Source organism: Dendropsophus ebraccatus, chromosome 1 (genome assembly GCF_027789765.1).
Source record: "Dendropsophus ebraccatus isolate aDenEbr1 chromosome 1, aDenEbr1.pat, whole genome shotgun sequence".
Lineage (NCBI taxonomy): Eukaryota > Metazoa > Chordata > Amphibia > Anura > Hylidae > Dendropsophus > Dendropsophus ebraccatus.
In genome coordinates this window covers 120,107,118-120,125,020 of record NC_091454.1, presented here as the reverse complement: position 1 = coordinate 120,125,020, position 17,903 = coordinate 120,107,118, and the positions used below count along the sequence as shown (strand labels likewise).

At 41.2% G+C, this 17,903-nt stretch overlaps 1 protein-coding gene across 2 annotated transcripts in view; it reads right to left on the bottom strand.

Annotated features, from left to right (window-relative positions):
- RELN (reelin) overlaps positions 1–17,903 on the bottom strand; it is a 524,687-nt gene that overhangs the window by 164,828 nt on the left and 341,956 nt on the right. For both annotated transcript variants that reach the window (XM_069977829.1, XM_069977836.1), the window contains exon 20: positions 11,610–11,846. In XM_069977829.1, the coding sequence (XP_069833930.1) occupies positions 11,610–11,846 (237 nt within the window). The remainder of the gene's footprint in view (positions 1–11,609; positions 11,847–17,903) is intronic.

Genomic DNA, 17,903 nt, shown 5'->3' with positions numbered 1-17,903 from the left:
TTTGGTAGGTACCAATGGCTGCATACTGGAAACACCAGACATCGGCTTAAAATATGCTCTGACCTAGCAGTCTAGATGTCATATTTTTTTTCTTTTTAAATTTGGTCAGTTCCTTACACTATCCCGTTTTTCTCCTCACAATAGAACTTCCAGAATTGAAAATTTATTCTACCACTTGACTTAGGCTGGCTGTATACTACCTGTTTTTTGGGGGGGTAAAAATGCCATGGCTTTATTTTTTTTTTTTTGTAAAAAAACAGGTGGTAAGATAGTTACTTGAAGTCAATAGAAGTTTATAATTTGCCTTACACACATGGGGAGGCATTTATTAAGTCCGGCGTTTTTTACGCCGGACTTAAAAATGCCCCCGCAGCTCCGGCGGTACGGGGATTTATGTAGAGGCGGACTGCCTGTACATAAATCCTGTGCGCGCCGGTGCGCACCGCCGAAAACCTACGCCAGCTGAGGACTGGAGTAGGTTTTCGGCGTACATTTGGGCGGAACGGATGATAAATCGGCCCACTTCCCGCCTACTTTCCGCCCCCTTTCCGCCCCCTGGCGTACTCGGCGGAAAGTGCCGATTTGCGAACATTTTATTCGCAAATCGGCCATTTGCGTATAAAAAAATACGCAAATCGGCACTTTCCGCCAAAAATCATCAGTTCGCCGGATGATACATGTGGCCCATGGAGTTTTTTTTTGTGTTTTTCTCCCCTGGGTGTTTTTGCCACTGGTTTGGTTTGGTTATGCCACATAAATTAGATATGAAATAGCATTAGCAACATGTCTACTTTATGTTGGCGGAATTTATTAAACTTGCCTTAAATTTTTTTTCTCCAAACTTATTTTATTGAAAAGGTCAGTTAAGCATATACAATAATAGAAAGCTTCAAAGTTTAGCAGCACTTTTCCAAATTTTCACAAGAATTTCAAAATGTGATTTTTCAAGAGACCAGTTCATGTTTGAAGTGTATTTGAGGGAACTGTATGTTATGAAGCCCCACAAAGCACCCCATTTCAGAAACTGAACCCCCCAAACTCTGCAAAAGCACATCCAGAAAGTGTTTTAACCCTTTAGGTGAGTCACAGAAATAAAAGCTAAGTGTGTAAGAAAATTGAAAATTTTAATTTTCTGTGCAGAAATTTTATTGTGATCCAATATCTTTCATAATTATAAACCTATTACCAGAGAAATGCACCCCAATATTGATTGCACTGTTTCTGCAGTTTATAAAAAATACCCCATATGTGGCCCTAATTCGCTATTTGACGCAACCACAAGCCTCAGATATAAAGGAGCGCCTAGTGAATTTCAACGCCCCCGTTATATTTGGTCATTTGTGACTGTACCACTTCAGGTTGGCAGAGGCTCTGGGGTGCCAAAACATAAAAAACACCCCTAAAGGGACACCATTTTAGAAAACTACACCCCTCAAGGAATGTAACAAGGGGTGCGGTGAGCATTTGGACCCCACAGGTGCTTCACAGATTTTCAGAACAATGCGGCGTGAAAAATGAAAAATTTAATTTTTTTCACTAAGACATTGTTCTAGCCTAGAATATTTCATTTTAACAAGGGGATAAAAGAAAAAAAAACACCAAACGTGTAGCGCAGTTTCTCCAGAGTACGGAAATACCCCACATGTGGACATAAAGTGCCAAGCGGGCACAGGACGAGCCTCCAAAGGGAAGGAGCGCCAATTGGCCTTTGGAAGCTGAATTTCACTGGAATGAATTTCAAGGGCCATGTCGCATTTACAGAGCCCTCTTGTTGCCAAAACACTGGAAACCCCCCACAAGTGACCCCATTCTGGAAACTACACCCCTCAAGGAATCTAACAAGGGGTGCAGTGAGCATATGGACCCACTAGTGATGGGCACAAATGTGGAACAATTTGACCTGAAAGTTAAAAGTTAAATTTTTCACTTTCACGGCACAAATGTACCCGTTATCAATCCATATCCTCACTGTATCCCTTGTTAGATTCCTTGAGGGGTGTAGTTTCCAGAATGGGGTCACTTGTGGGGAGTTTCAACTGTCTTGGCAACACAGGCCTTTTACATGCAACATGGCCCTCGAAATCCATTCCAGCCAAATCCAGCCTCCAAAAGCCAAATAGCGATTCTTCCCTTTGGAGGCTTACCCTGCGTCCTCATGGCGCATTGTGTCAACATGTGGGGTATTTCCGTACTCGGGGGAAACTGCTGTACACATTTTTTGTTTTTATTTATCTTTTAACCCCTTGTGAAAATGAAAAAAAAAATAAGACTAGATCAATGATTTAGTGTAAAAATTTAAAAATTTTTACACTAAATGTTGGTCTAGTCTTGATTTTTTTCATTTTCACAAGGGGTTAAAAGAGAATACAAATGCAAAACATGTAGGGTAATTTCCCCTTGAGTACTAAAATACCCCACATGTGGACATATTGTGCCATATGGGCACAGGGCAAGCCACCAAATGGACAGAGCGCCATTTAGTGGCTGGAATGGAGGAAGGAGGCCATGTCGCATTTACAAAGCCCCTGTGCTGTGAGGACAGAGAGAACCCCCCACAAGTGACCCCATTCTGGAAACTACACCCCTCAAGGAATCGAACAAGGAGTGCAGTGAGGATATGGACCCCACTGTTGACGGGCACATATGTAGAACATGTGCTGTGAAAATGAAAAATACCATTTTTTTCATTTACACGGCACGAATGTGCGCGTCACCAGGGGGCCATATCCCTGCTGCCCCCCCTTGTTAGATTCCTTATGGGGTGTAGTTTCCAGAATGGGGTCACTTGTGGGGGGCTTCTACTGTCCTGGCAGCACAGAGGCTTTGTAATTGCATCATGGCAAGTCTCTAATGGGAATGGTGGCCATGCCTATTTAGCTGGGGGAAAGGGACAATTTTAATTTATTTGGGGGTATTAGGCCAATTATTAGTTTATAAGGTTGAAAAGGACAGGTGTCCATCAAACTCAACCTGTGTTGATCCAGAGAAAGGCAAAAAAAAACCTCGTGAGGCAGATGACAGTAGCCTCATCACAGGGAAAAAATTCCTTCCCGACTCCATAATGGCAATCAGAATAATCCCTGGATCAACACGACCCCTGAGATAGGAATAAGGGACAGAATTTAGAAAATGTAGAACTCCAATGACGTGTGGTACGCCTTGAAGCAATCTAGTATGCAGAGGACAGGTGTCACACTGAAAAATGGTGTCCTTCCTCATTTCCCTATTACGGTACAGTCTGTACTTCTTCTGTGGTCTCCTGTTTTCCAGTGTGCGGGAGGTCACCTGGAAAATGTTGCCCTGGTGCGATACAGGGTCCTTCATATCCAGAAGCACTGGGTCCGCTCCATAGCTGCTAAATATTAGGGCTTTATTACTGTTTGTGATATTTTTGGATCGTGCCGCAAGCTACAGTAGCTCGGGCAGCGAGGGACCGGAAGAGGGTGTACGGGTGGTAACCTTTATCCAGCAGTGGGAAGATCAGTTACCGAACGACCTTCCCACTAACTCGGAGGATGGGGGGGGCATCTGGGGGCTGGATTCGGGTGTCCCTTCCTTCATACACTCTAAGGGTATGTGCACACTGCGGAATGATGACAGATTACCCGTCGCGCATTTCGCAGCTGGCACCCCCTAACGGGGTGATGCGCGCACGTGAGTCTCCACTCGTGCCAGACTCCATTCTATGCATGGATGGATTTTGCCTTCTGTCCAAAGAATGAACGTGTTCATTCTTTGAAAGGACGACGGAACATGCCCGTGCATAGAATGGAGTCTATGACACGGGTGGAGATGCACGCGCCCGCATCAGTCCGCCGGCGGGTGTCAGCTGCGAAATGCACGAAAGGTTATCCGCCGCCATTCCGCAGTGTGCACGTACCCTAAATCTGTAAGTGTACCCTGAGGTACTCTCACAGAGTTTGTAGAATTTTGCGCCATACCGTGATCTCTTATTGGGACGGTACTGGGGGAAAAGACGTGTCTGGGGGGCACTGGATGATGAGGATGAATGGAGGAAAAAAAGGATCCCCCCATTCATCCTCACTGGCTGTTTCGGTGTCGGAGGCAATAATAGCGTATGCGTCCAACGCCGAAAACACCCTGGGGGCCATCTTTATAGTATATGGGGTATGTAAATGTGTAATCTAGTGTAGTGTAAAACTTTATTTTGTATAGTGTAATGTAGTGTTTTTTTACGCTTTTTATTTAACAGTAAGATACATAGCTGAGGTGGTAAGAGCAGGTATTTATACACTTTGTAGACTAATATCGCCGTGCCGAACACGGCGATCGGGACGTGGCACCGTGGCCACCATTACTTTTAACAGTAATGGCTGTCGGTGCTGTCGAGGACAGCACCGACCGCCATTGCTTACCGGGTCATCGGGTTACCGATGACCCGGAAAGCTGAAGATTACTGTTATTGGCTGATCCGAACTGATCAGCCAATAGCAGTGATCGTCGGCACAAGGGGGGGGGGGGGTTAACCACCCCCGTGCCGACAGGGAGAGATAGCCTGCTATGTATTATAGCAGGCTATCTCCACCGATCGGGACCCAATCGGCCGCGGCTCCCCGTTAAAGGAGCCGCGTACCGGTACGTTATGGGTCCTTAAGTGACAGGGATCCATGACGTACCAGTACATCATGGGACCTTAAAAGGTTAATGACATGTGGGATGGGGGGGGGGGGGCAGGTTAACTTACCCTCCGGTCTTCTTGTATTTAATGGCTGCAGCCGGGACTTCTTTGCTGTAGTGTCATTTGAAGAGTTAGAGTCCAGCACACTTTTAGCTCAGAGTGCCAGGCTCTGGTAAAGAATGAAGACATTCGTGATGAGTATCAACAGGGCCCCCCTCCTCCCCCCAGCACTGCATCAATCCCAGCAAGCAAGGGGGCACTTAATCCCCTTCCTTGCTGGGATGGGTATAGTGTGAGATCAATGTGGCCCCCATAGGGGTAAGTGAGGACGGCATGCATCTGCTAAGATGCTGCATACTGTAAAGTGCAGCACACCTGTCAAAATGATGGGTGTTCTGCTCCTGGCTTCTTTAGTGGGTTTCTCCCTTTTGGTTTTCAGATAACGGTATCCAGAGGATTGCGCCAGATTTGAAGGACTACGTTGATGACCAGCTTTTTTTTTTTTTTTTTTTTTATATATATAAAATGGGGGTGTTATGTTTTGAATAAAGTACTCTTCTCTATTTTGTTGTATGTTCATTTTTTTTTATTACGGGCTTAGTAGTGGAAGCTGCCTGATAGATGGCATCCATAAGTCGTGACCTAGTGTTAGCCGGTATAAAATGGCTAACACTTACCCCTCCTATTATTACCCCAGTACCCACTACACCAGGGGTACTGGAAAGAGACGGGTACCAGTTATCCCAGAGTGGCAAAATTGGATTTCCTGGACTGGGCGGTAGCAGGCTGGTATGATTAACCTGAAAAATGGTCCTTCCACCATGGTACTAGGCTGCTGCTGTTCGATTTTTAAACCTGGCTGGTTATGAAAGTGGGGAAAACCCTATGCATTTTTTTCTAAATAATTTATTTATTAGAAAAAAAAACACACACACATAGGGTTCCCCCCATTTTCACAACCACCCAGGTTTATAAACCAAACAGCAGCAACCTAGTAGTAGTAGGATTTGAAGGGCCATTTTTGGGTTTCCCCAGCCTAATAATACTAGCCTGCTACTGCCCAGTCCAGAAGTGCCAATTTGACACTCCGGGACTACTGGTACCCAGCTCTTCCCAGTACCCCTGGTGCGGTGAGTACTGGGGTGATAATGGGGGGGTTAGTGTTAGCTATTTTATTACAAGAAGACAGGAAGAAGACCAGGGTAAGTTAACCATATTACAAACCCCTGGAACTGAGTACATGAACCCCCTGTGGGCCAGACTATGGGGTTCTGCGCCATCTGCACACACACACCCTAATGACCTGCCACAAAAAAAATCTGTCTGGCACCCACTTAACCCTTTTCTCTCTGGAGCTGTTGCATTCGGGTTGGTATTTTGACTTGAACACAGACTTCGGCAGTGAAATCCATGTTGGGGTAAAAAAGCTGAAGAAAAAACTGAAAAAATGCAAAAGCATGGGGAAAAAATGCCAAACAAAATTAATGTGTGAGGTCACCCTTGGGCCACTTTTCTTGATAAATAACCTCTCAGTGATTTTAATTTAATGGCTGATCAACATACACAGTTATTATTTTTAAAGCATAAAATTCTATACAAATAGTGTCAGAAACAGTTTATAATAATTCACATTTTTTTACTAGTGGACAAAAACTACACTTTGAATGTATTTAAAGTAATAAACAGTAATATAACATCAGCAAAGTAATAGCAGCAATAGTGAATATAATGGAAAAAAAGCAAACAAACAATCCTCAAGGTTTCCTAGTGAGGACAATTTTCATGCACATAAGTCTTTATCTACGTAAAAACCAGGGGTAAAAATGGTTGAGAGATGAATGGAAAAACAGCTGGAGGGAGGCAATGAAACTAACCCCAATTTTACCAAAGATAAAATGTGACCTTCATATAATCTGGAGAGAAAAGCAAGGTTAGAAATGGATTTTCATACTACTACTCATAGGGGGAAAAAATAATAATAAATACACATATATATATATATATATATATATATATATATATATATATATATATATACACACACATACATATATTTATGAAACATTTGGATAAAAAAGGATTGACTTACTATGAAAATGTAAACAAATTAATAAAGTGAACAAATGTAATAAAGTGAAGTAAACTACAATACTATATTTTTTTTATTCTATTTTGATTTGTTGATTAAGAAAATACAAGCACCGTGGTGCAAGTCATGTTGATTCACTTTAATGAGCTGTGAGAACTTTCCAAGTCCTTGTTAAAGTGGATAATGCTGCTTCCATAGCCCTATTATCACTGCTAGAGCACATTCTCTACAGCATGCACAGCTGACCCCCTTCAGATAGAAAGATAATCATGAAGTGGAATCAGATTGCTGTAATGTTCTAGGTGATAAAACTGCACTGCTGTTGCTCTAACAGCCCATGGGGATATGACTATTATTTTGGTTTCCTAAGGTGTGTTACAATAGCTCTGATTGTACTTCCTGTAAGTCAAGATGCATCACAATTACATAACTGAATGGTCTTGAATGTATATTAGGCACAGTTAAAACTTTGACTGTTTCAATAGTATGGCTCGGTGCACACACTGTCTTTTTTGGCTGTATGACGGCCCTTTTTTTACGTCTATTATTTTGAGGCCAAATAATGTCTGTTATTTTTAAATCACAGTCGTAACGGACATTATTTGGCCTCAAAATGAAGGCCAAAAAGAGGTCCATGGAATGACAAAAAAAAGTTGGTGTGATGATGGTGATATGTGATATGGTGTTCACACAACATATTTTTAAAATTACAAATGGCAGTTGTTGCAGATTGCAACATCGGCCGCTATTTATTGAAAAAATACATTGCATTTTTTTTATAGCATCCTGGGCAGATTGTATACACTCCGGACAGGATTCCATGCGGCTCCACAGAAAACTGACAGTACAGACTCCGGCTGGACTTTACATTGTCTGCAATGGCTAATTTGAAGGCGGGCACACGCTTATGTGCCCGCATTCCAATTCAAAAGAAATGAAGTTCATCCGGCTGGTACTGCAGGTTGAACTTCACAGACAGCGGCCATTCTGTGATACGGCCGTGTTACAGAACGGCCGCTGTCAAACATTGTGTGAATTTTGCCTAACTCTATATAGTGACTGTCTTTCAAATATCAGGGGGGCTGCAGCCAGGGGCATCCAGTCACCAGTGCAACCAGGCGGTGGGGAAAGCAAATCATATGCTAGGCTGTATAGCTAGAGGTATAACCAGTAGGAAGGGGGAGATTGTGATCCTGCTGTATAGAGCTCAGGTGAGACCACATCAGGAAAGACTTAAAGGGGTAGTGCAGCTCTAAGAAATTATTCACAAAATAACACACATTACAAAATTATACAACTTTGTAATGTATGTTATGTATGTGAATGGCCCCCTTCCCGTGTTCCCCGACCCCCGCCTGTGTACCCGGAAGTGTAGTGCAGTATACATACCTGATCCGTGTTGACCAACCCGTCTGTAATCTTGTCAAAGACGTCATCTTCGGGAGGCCGGCCGACCCGCTCCTGCCGTCCCTTATGCCGGCCCCCCTCTGCCTCGTCATAACTGTGCTCAGCCGTGATTGGCTGAGCACGGTTATGCTCAGCCAATGGCGGCTGAGCAGCTAATGACGCGGACGCATTGTTATTTTATAACAATGCCTGTTGTTTGTACGTTAACAGTCATTGTTATAAAATATCAGCTGTTATTTGCCATTAAATGACAGCTGTCCAATAAAAACGGACGTCATTTTGAGAGTGTGTGAACATAGCCTAATGCTGAATTAACTGTAATAGCCTCCTTATATAGGAAAAAGAAAAAGAGACTTTATGGGCCCCTTTAGGCTCCTGGGCCTGAATGCAAATGCACCCTGTGTATCCCCAATAGCTATACACACACACTGCATATGTGTGAAAAAATGTAGTGGTTTATTCCCAAATCAGCGCTGTTACAGGGTGCAAAACAGCAAAGCACGACGTGTCGGCCGTACAGCCACCATTTTTAAGTGCCCCACTGAACCGCTGAACCGTCGTGCTTTGCTGTGTTGCACCTTGTGGCTATGTTCACACTATGTATGTGTGCGGCTGTATTTTTTATGCGGCTGTAAATGTGCGGATGAAACTACGGCCGTGGGAAAAAATAGACATGCGGCTGAAAACATACGGTCATTTACTTGGAAATCTGGTTCAACTAAAAATAACTAATAAAATCTTAAGAAAGTGATGCAAACACCTCTGGAATGCATCTGGGAAAGCAGGGAAACAGTTTACATGAATTGCTATTACCGGGGTTTGCGATCCTCTGCAGTATGCCGATGCCGATGCCTCTCATGGCTAATATATTGAATTAATAAAACACATTTTCGTTGTAATAAAGTCCCTTTCATTGTTCAATAATTAAAATTAAACAATTCCATCATTTTGCAATTAAGTATACTGTTAAAATAAATATATATATAAATAAATGTATATTTATATATATATTTATTTTTTGACAGTATATTTAATTGCACAATGATGGATTCGTTTAAATTAAATTATTGAACAACGAAACTGATTTTATTTCAACGAAAATATGTTTTATTAATTAAATATTAATTAGTACAGGAAGCTCCAGTAAGCCGTTAATTCATATTGCCGTTAATTCAATAGAGCATTCTGTACTAATCATCACTTTACTTTAATTAAAACATCAAATGTTTCTTCTAATTATGTTATCACAATAGCATTATTGGAAGAAACATTTAGAATTATATGTGCGCTCAGCTGATTGGCTGATCGGCTGAGCGCACATATAAAGAGCCAGTCCGCAGCACAGTGACTTCATTGTGCTGCGGACCAGCGAAGAGGACACATCGGGGTGAGTATAGAGCTCTCCCCACCCCCTCCCCAGCACTGCACCCCTCCCAGCAAGGAAGGGGGGTCACTTAACCCCTTCCTTGCTGGGATGGGTGCAGTCTGACATCAGTCTGGCCCCCAAGGGGTTAAGGGGGATGCAATACATCCTCCCTTAACCCCTTGGGGGCCAGACTGTAAGCAGCGATCTGTAAAGATGCTGCATACTGTAAGGAGCACAACACCGCTCACAATGATGGGTGTTGTGCTCCTGTTTGTGTGTTTTTTGTGTGTTTCTCCCTTTTTGTTTTTCAGATATCGGTATCCTGGGGATTATGTCGGATTCGGATGGACTACGTCGATGACCAGCGGTTGTTTGTTGTTTTTTTTTTTAATAAAATGGTCAATGAGGGGTGTGGGGGTGTTTTTATTTGAATAAAAAAAATGTTTAACTTGTGTCTTGTCTTTATTTCTTTACTTTATAGACTTAGTAGTGGAAGCCATCTAATAGACGGAATCCATTACTAAGTCGGGGCCTAGTGTTAGCCGGTATAAAATGGCTAACACTAACCCCCCAATATTACCCCAGTACCCAATGCCACCAGGGGTACTGGGAAGAGCCTGGTGCCAGTGGTCCCAGAGAATCAAAATTGGCGCTCCTGGACCGGGCGGCAGCAGGCTGGTAAGATTTAGGCTGGGGAGGGCCTAAACCAATGGCTCTTCCCACCCTGGTGTTACCAGGCTGCTGTCGTTTGGTTTTTAACCCGGCTGGTTATAAAAATAGGGGGGACCCTATGCGTGTTTTTTTAAATAAATAAATAATTTTAAAAAAACGCGTAGGGTCCCCCCTATTTTTATAACCAGCCGGGTTAAAAACCAAACAACAGCAGCCTGGTAACACCAGGGTGGGAAGAGCCATTGTTTTAGGCCCTCCCCAGCCTAAATCTTACCAGCCTGCTGCCGCCCGGGCCAGGAGCGCCAATTTTGACGCTCCGGGACCACTGGCACCCGGCTCTTCCCAGTACCCCTGGTGGCATTGGGTACTGGGGTAATAATAGGGGGTTAGTGTTAGCCATTTTATACCGGCTAACACTAGGCCCCAACTTAGTAATGGATTCCGTCTATTAGACGGCTTCCACTACTAAGTCTATAAAGTAAAGAAATAAAGACAAGACACAAGTTTAAAAATTTGTTTATTCAAATAAAAACACCCCCACACCCCTCATTGACCATTTTATTAAAAAAAAAAAACAACAAACAACCGCTGGTCATCGACGTAGTCCACGGAATCCGACATAATATATTAAATTAATAAAACACATTTTCTTTGTAATAAAGTCCCTTTCGTTGTTCAATAATTTAATTCTAACGAATCCATTATTGTGCAATTAAATATACTGTCAAAAAATAAATATATATATAAATATACATTTATTTATATATATATTTATTTTAACAGTATATTTAATTGCACAATGATGGATTCGTTAGAATTAAATTATTGAACAACGAAAGGGACTTTATTACAAAGAAAATGTGTTTTATTAATTTAATATATTAACTATTAGAGGCATCGGCATTCGGCATCATTGACGGCTATTTTTGAAGTACTCCGTACGGACCGCCTGTCAATCCACGGCCGCATTTCCAGCCGCAAACAATGGTCTTGTTCATTTTTTACGGGTCCGTTTACGATAGGGCCGTAGATTCATACATAGTTTACACTGTGCAGCCGTATATCGTATACTTTCCAGCGTACGCATGAACCACCAAAAAAATCGCCGCACAATTACAGCCGCAAATACAGCCGCACAGTTACATAGTCTGAACCTAGCCTGTAAATGCGTTAATTTGAGAATAAACCACTATGTTTTTTTTCACTTACCTGGTGTACCGTGGATCATTGCTTTGCCTAACCACAGAAGTTTGTGGTCAGATCCACATCTGCTGGCACCCATTCGTTGGAACTTGTAGTGCCACTCAGATCCTGAATATATATATTTATATATATATATATATATATATATATATATATATATATATTTAAATTCTAAGAATCTTGCAATTACTGTATATATTATATACTGACAATTCTTGTAATAAGAATCTCACCATAGAGTCCAGTCATGTCCACAGTATGGCTGAACATTTCCCAAATAAAACCCAAGGGACTGAGTAACATCCACAAGATTTGTAAAATCCAGGCTGATACTGTTGAATAACACTGACGTCATAATGATCTCATCGATAGCCCAAACATCTTCTCCTTGTCCAGAGTGGTACGGCTGCCACCACCTAAATTGAATTCCAAACTTTTTTGCCTCCTCAGGTAGTTCCACAGATATAATTCTGAAGAAAAGAACAAAATGATCAAGAGACAACCAAACCACTTTATATATATATATATATATATATATATATATATATATATATATATATATATCTTTACATAATCAAAAATATTGAAATATATTAATTTGCTAATAACTGCAACAAAACAAGGGTTGCATGATCAGAAATTGATGGTATACTTTAAAGGGGTTGTGTGGCGCTAAACAATTATTCACTAAATAACATACATTACAAAGTTATAGGGAGAGTCACAGCGGTTTGGCCGCCCGCCCGAAGATTACATCATTGTCACAAGATGATGGACGGGGGTCGACAAGGATCAGGTGAGTATAGAGTACTACACTTCCGGGTCTAGCGTGGGTGGGGGGGAAACACGGGGAAGGGGGCCATTCACTAACATAACATACATTACAAAGTTGTATAACTTTGTAATGTGTGTTATTTGGTAAATAATTGCATACCGCCGCACTACCCCTTTAAGGCTATTTTCCCACTATGGGAACATACCATCACTTAGCCGGGAAAGGCGGCCATCTATTGATATTGACGGCCACAAATAAGGATCATGAACATTATTTGCAACAGTCATTATTAATAGCTGGCCCTCATTTTGCTATAACGTCCTGTAGTGGAAACATAGCCTAAAGAAGGCATATAATGTAGCAATGATCTAGTACACAAAGAGTGTTTCACTTGTTTCCATTAAAATTAAAATTGTCATTACTGTGTCATTGATGGAATTGGCTTGTATCAATATAGCTGGCTTTTATCAATATAGAATTGTCTTTTATCAATATAACCTACCATAAGACAACATGAAAAAAGATTAATCATGAATAGAAAATAGAAATAGAAAACTTACATATTTTTGAAAGACAGGACATCCAATTTTGCTACATTTCATAACATTACTATATTAAATCTTGTTTCTTAAAGTCTACAAAATTAAAACTTTACTGTCTGTGAGTGAGCCCATCTACAGCTTCTTGCTCATAGTAGAGGCTCACTTCAGTAGCTGCAGAGTGCTGCTGGAGCAACCTTAACATGCTCCCTTAACAATCCCCCTCCCCCTTCCCCCTCCTATGGTTCTATACACGAAAGGTCTTCTGTCCTTTTCCTGCTGGTGTAATATTACATTGCTTAGCAGTTGGGATAAAAAGGGACGGGAAGGAAGGCAGCAGGAAGCACCATGAAGCTCACAGTCCTGCCCTGGCATCTGTTGCTGCAATGCCAGCCAGATAAAAAAAAAATGTAAGCCAATCAGTCAGTCACTGATTGGCAGAGTGGGCTGTCCCTCTCATATTAATAATAATAATAATAATATAATTTATTTGTATAGCGCCAATAGCTCTCATCTCTGGAGTGACAGTCAGTTCAGCCAATCAGTGACTGTCGGCACTGACCTGTCTCAGTCAATAATTGGCACTGAGGGGAGCTTGGACAAGTATGTTGTGCATCAAAACTGCACTAAAACAGCTAAACATTTTTTTAGCTGTTTCAGGGGCAGTTCATTAAAGTCAATGTACCATCAGGTAAAATTTTCAGTACCTTATCAGCACCAGCATGGGCATCCTGGTGATTTGGTCCTTTTCTCAAAACGCTGCCCTGTTCCCGCTCTCGGGCTGTTTGTTTTCTTGTGCCCAGGCCCAACTCTATGCAATGGAGGAGGGCCTGCTTGATTCTAATGGAGGCAGTGTAACATTAAACTGGGGGGCACCCGGCCTGCCTCCAGTGCATAGGGCTGGTGCACAAGAAGAGAACAAAGCCAAATATGGGAACCAGACGTGTTTTGGAAAAAGGACCATGCCACCGAGATCCTTGCACCAGCATGGATAACTTACTGAAATTTTTTTTAATTGACCTGATGGTACGTTTGCTTTAAGGTTTGGTTTGCAAGTTTGCGAACCTGGCCAACAGAATTTTTCAAAACTTCGCTCATTGCTACATATATAGTATGTTGTGTTCTATTTTTTTTTTTTATAAATTGAGGAAATTTATCTGAACTTGTTGTTCATGAGCCCATAGTGCTCATGATTGCACTTACCATTGCACAGAACCATTGCACTCACCACTCCTTCTCCAACTGCAAGACGTAATTAATTTGCTATCCTGTGGAGTGAATGAGTAGGCCAGGGGAGTGAATTAAGCAGGTCTCAGGACTGTTTGGATGACATGTCAAGGGTTCAGATAAGTGACAGCACCATTGTGCAGCACCACTCTTTTCTGTCTAATTTGACATTCAATATGTAGAGAAACTGCTGCACTCCATGTGGCACTACTGCAAAGCTAACAATCTAATGCAGGTACAGTATTATGTATATGTCCTAACTGGAAGTGTATACAGTGTCTGCCAGGTGGTGGACGGGTGCTGTCACAGCTGTACCATCTGGTAGGCAGTGTGCAGCAGCATCTCTCAATGCCCAGTGTCTGATAAAACAGAAGAGAGGTGCGGCACAACTAATTTAAAGGTAAACTATCAGCAAGTTAGCAGAATCTAGCCTGCTGATATATCCTGCTAATATATTTACACTATTGTATGTTTCTTGCCTTTATATTCAGCGCAATTTCTGTGCTAGTAGGAGTTTATTTTCTATGCTAATTAGGCTTTTTGGCACCATCACTTGTGCACCAATCTGCCCCAACCTGCCCTTTATGCTAATTAGGGCCAGAGTGCACCAAAACACCTGATTAGCTTAGGGATTAAACTTCAAATAGCATTGAAACTCCACTGAGGATAAAGGAAAGAAACTTACTTTCATCCTTAGCTCCCTGTGTGCAATAGGGTCATGTCAGCAGGTTATATACTTCTTACTCCAATGTGTCTTGGAAGCAGCTACAAGTGGGGGACAAGAACTAGAAATTGTGAAAACAGGAGCTACGGGGGACCAGGATTGGTAAGTATTATTCATATTTTAATTTTATCAACTTTCAGGCCACCTATGATTTTTTTAAAATCCTGAGCTCCTGAATTGCAGCAATCTGTAACACCTCCTTACTTCCCATACCTGAACCTGCTTGGGAGAGTAGACATTTCAGCTTGTAAAGGATCATGGAAAAGATTGGAAAAGCCTTTTTTGACTCTTTGTACATGAGAATAAAAGCATTCCTCTACATCCTGGAAGAACAGCTAGATATATAGAAGGTACTATGTGTCTCCTTAGCCTAACAGCTATCTAATAGTGTAAGCAGTTTGGAACATGCATTGCAGCTGACTGATTCCTTCTAAAGGCCCTATTCCACGGGACGATTATCTTTCGGATAATCGTTAACAATAAACGATCTCAAACAATGGCTATTTCGAACGACCTGAAATCATTCACCCATTTACACGGAACGATGATTGTTACTTATGATCATTCTTGCGGTCGTCTTGTCGTTGCTATTGTGTTTGTCACTACTGCGAATGATCGAACAATGTCTTTTTCCATGCAAATAATTTGCAAATGAGCAACAATAAAAATAGGTCCAGGTCTCATTAACGATCAACGATTTCTTGTTCAGTGTTAAATCATTAACTACTATTCAACCGAGCGAATATTGCTTCGTTTCGAACGATTTAACAATTATCTAAACGATAATCGTCCCATGGAAAAGGGCCCTAACCCCTTAAAGCTTACCCATCATCAAAATGGGTCACTGGAACATGGTAAAAGTTTTGATTGATTCTCACTCCCGCATGCTGCATTTTCCTGATGTTAATCATCTTTGTCCAGGCAGCCTCATAGATTTATAATGAAACTGTCAAGACGAAGATGACTGCAAACCGGGGGAGCAAAATGCACTACTGTAAACTTTTACAGCTCAATGGATCTCTGTGGTGAGAAACGATGAAAGCTTTTGACATGCCTCTGTGACATTAAAAAAGAAAAAAGGAAGAGTCCAAGAGCACCAATAGGTCCAAACAGCAGATAGTAGGGGATGCATGCTGGTAATCCACAATCCCAAATGGTGGATAGTAAAATAGAAAACAAGTAGTCCAACAACATACAAGTAGAATAATCTTCAAAGCTTTATTGAGGAACCAAGTACAAATATGATGTTTCGACTCATCATGAGTATTTGTACATACTTGACAAAGACTTATGGTGACATGAAACATTGTATTAGAACTTGGTTCCTCAATAACGCCTTGAAGATTCGTCTACTTGGATGCTGTTGGACTACTTGTTTCATGTCCCTGTGACACATTAAAAGTTTTTTTAGGGTGCCTTCACACACACGGGATCTGCAGGCTGTGGATTCGCACCGAAATCCGCTGTGGATCCAGTGTCAATGTATCCCTATGAGAATACATACTCGCAGCGGGATTGACATCCTGCTGCGTGTATGTAAGTTAACCCCCCAGGTGGGGGGTGTAAATGTCCTTTTTTAGGAAACTAAAGGGCTTTTAAATTTAGCAGAAAATTTTCATGAAAATTTCCATTCATTATTTTAGGGACAAGTTCATTTCTGAAGTGGATGTAATGGGGGCTGTATGCTAGAAGCTGCTATAAATCCTTTGTTTTAAAAGCTGTAATGTTTAAAGAATTCACAACAGGGTCCATGAGCTTTGTTAATCCTTAAAGGGATTATCCAGCGCTACAAAAACATGGCCACTTTCTCCCTACTGTTGTCTCCAGTTTGGGTGGGGTTTTGAACTCAGTTCCATTGAAGCAAATGGAGCTTAATTGCAAACCACACCTGAACAGGAGACAACAGTAGGGGGAAAAGTGGCCATGTTTTTGTAGCGCTGGATAACCTCTTTAAGCTGGATAACAAGAATTAAAGCAAAGTGGAGGTAAACTTAAATGGTTTTTTTTCCATAACTTTTCGTAACAGCGGACTTAACAGAATTTTGTAAATTTTAGGACTTTCTTTTTTATATGTTTTTTCATGAACTACATTGGGTTTCAAAGTCATTGAGATGTAAAAACCATAAAAATACCCCCCAAAAGACCCTAACATTGAAAAATAATATTTTTACAATAATATGTAGTTTCAGCTTCAAGCATACCTGTCATCATGCTGCTCCCTGAAGGTCATGTTACTATGTTTATTTCCAGACCTGGAGAGTACCATACACAAGCCCTATCCTAACTCAATTCCACATACAAACTGGGAAACACAACCTAAGAAACGGGACTAGGTCTCTGGATCTGGTGTCAATTTATTTATATCCTATAACTATGTCTTATAGGAATGGAAACCTATTTCCTATCTTTTTACAGAGAAAGTGTGCAAGTGGTTATAGCATACAATATAGGCAATAAGGCATTGTACGATTTGGGACATCAGTTCACTAGAGACAGGCAAATTACCACAAATAGCAGTCAGAGACAGTGATACCATTCAAAGCAGGGCTTCTCCTGCTCTTTACAGAAAACACAGAATCTGTCATTCTTTGGTTTGACGGACGTCTTTTTTAAGGCCAAATAATGGCCGTTTTACAGTCATCTTTTTGCACAGCTGTCATATTGAGAAAGTATGGCTGTAGTTTGGTAGTTATGGGCGTAATTTCCATAATATTTTCATGTCAATATAACGGCCATCGAAGAAGATGTTGCCTTAATTATTTTTTAAATGATTTCTTTGATGCTTAATTTTATTTGTATACAATGTTCTAAGAATACTACTACTATATACATTAACATTTATCATAAATACTAATATTTTATGACAACCACAAATAAATCTGTGGAGTATTATAAGTCAGACTTCCAATCTAAGGATTTCATCACTTTGATAGCAGATTTATGAATGAGGCCAGTACACTTTGTGATACTTAACACAGCCTGCAAGCAGACACATGTGATCCAAAAGATGCATAATGCATGCCTTGCTCCTTTTTATTATGTGAAAAATATGAATCCTTTGTCGAACACACTGAATAATGTATCCTCATAGTACTGTATGATATAGGAAATAAATCCTTCACAGACTGATCAGTACTTTAGAGGTACATTGGCAGATTGCTTGACTGTGGCTTGTGGTCTACATAAAAAAGAAAGCCATCCTCTGGTTACACTGAAATAATCTTCCTGTGCAAATGTCAAAACAAATAAAATTGCCATATTA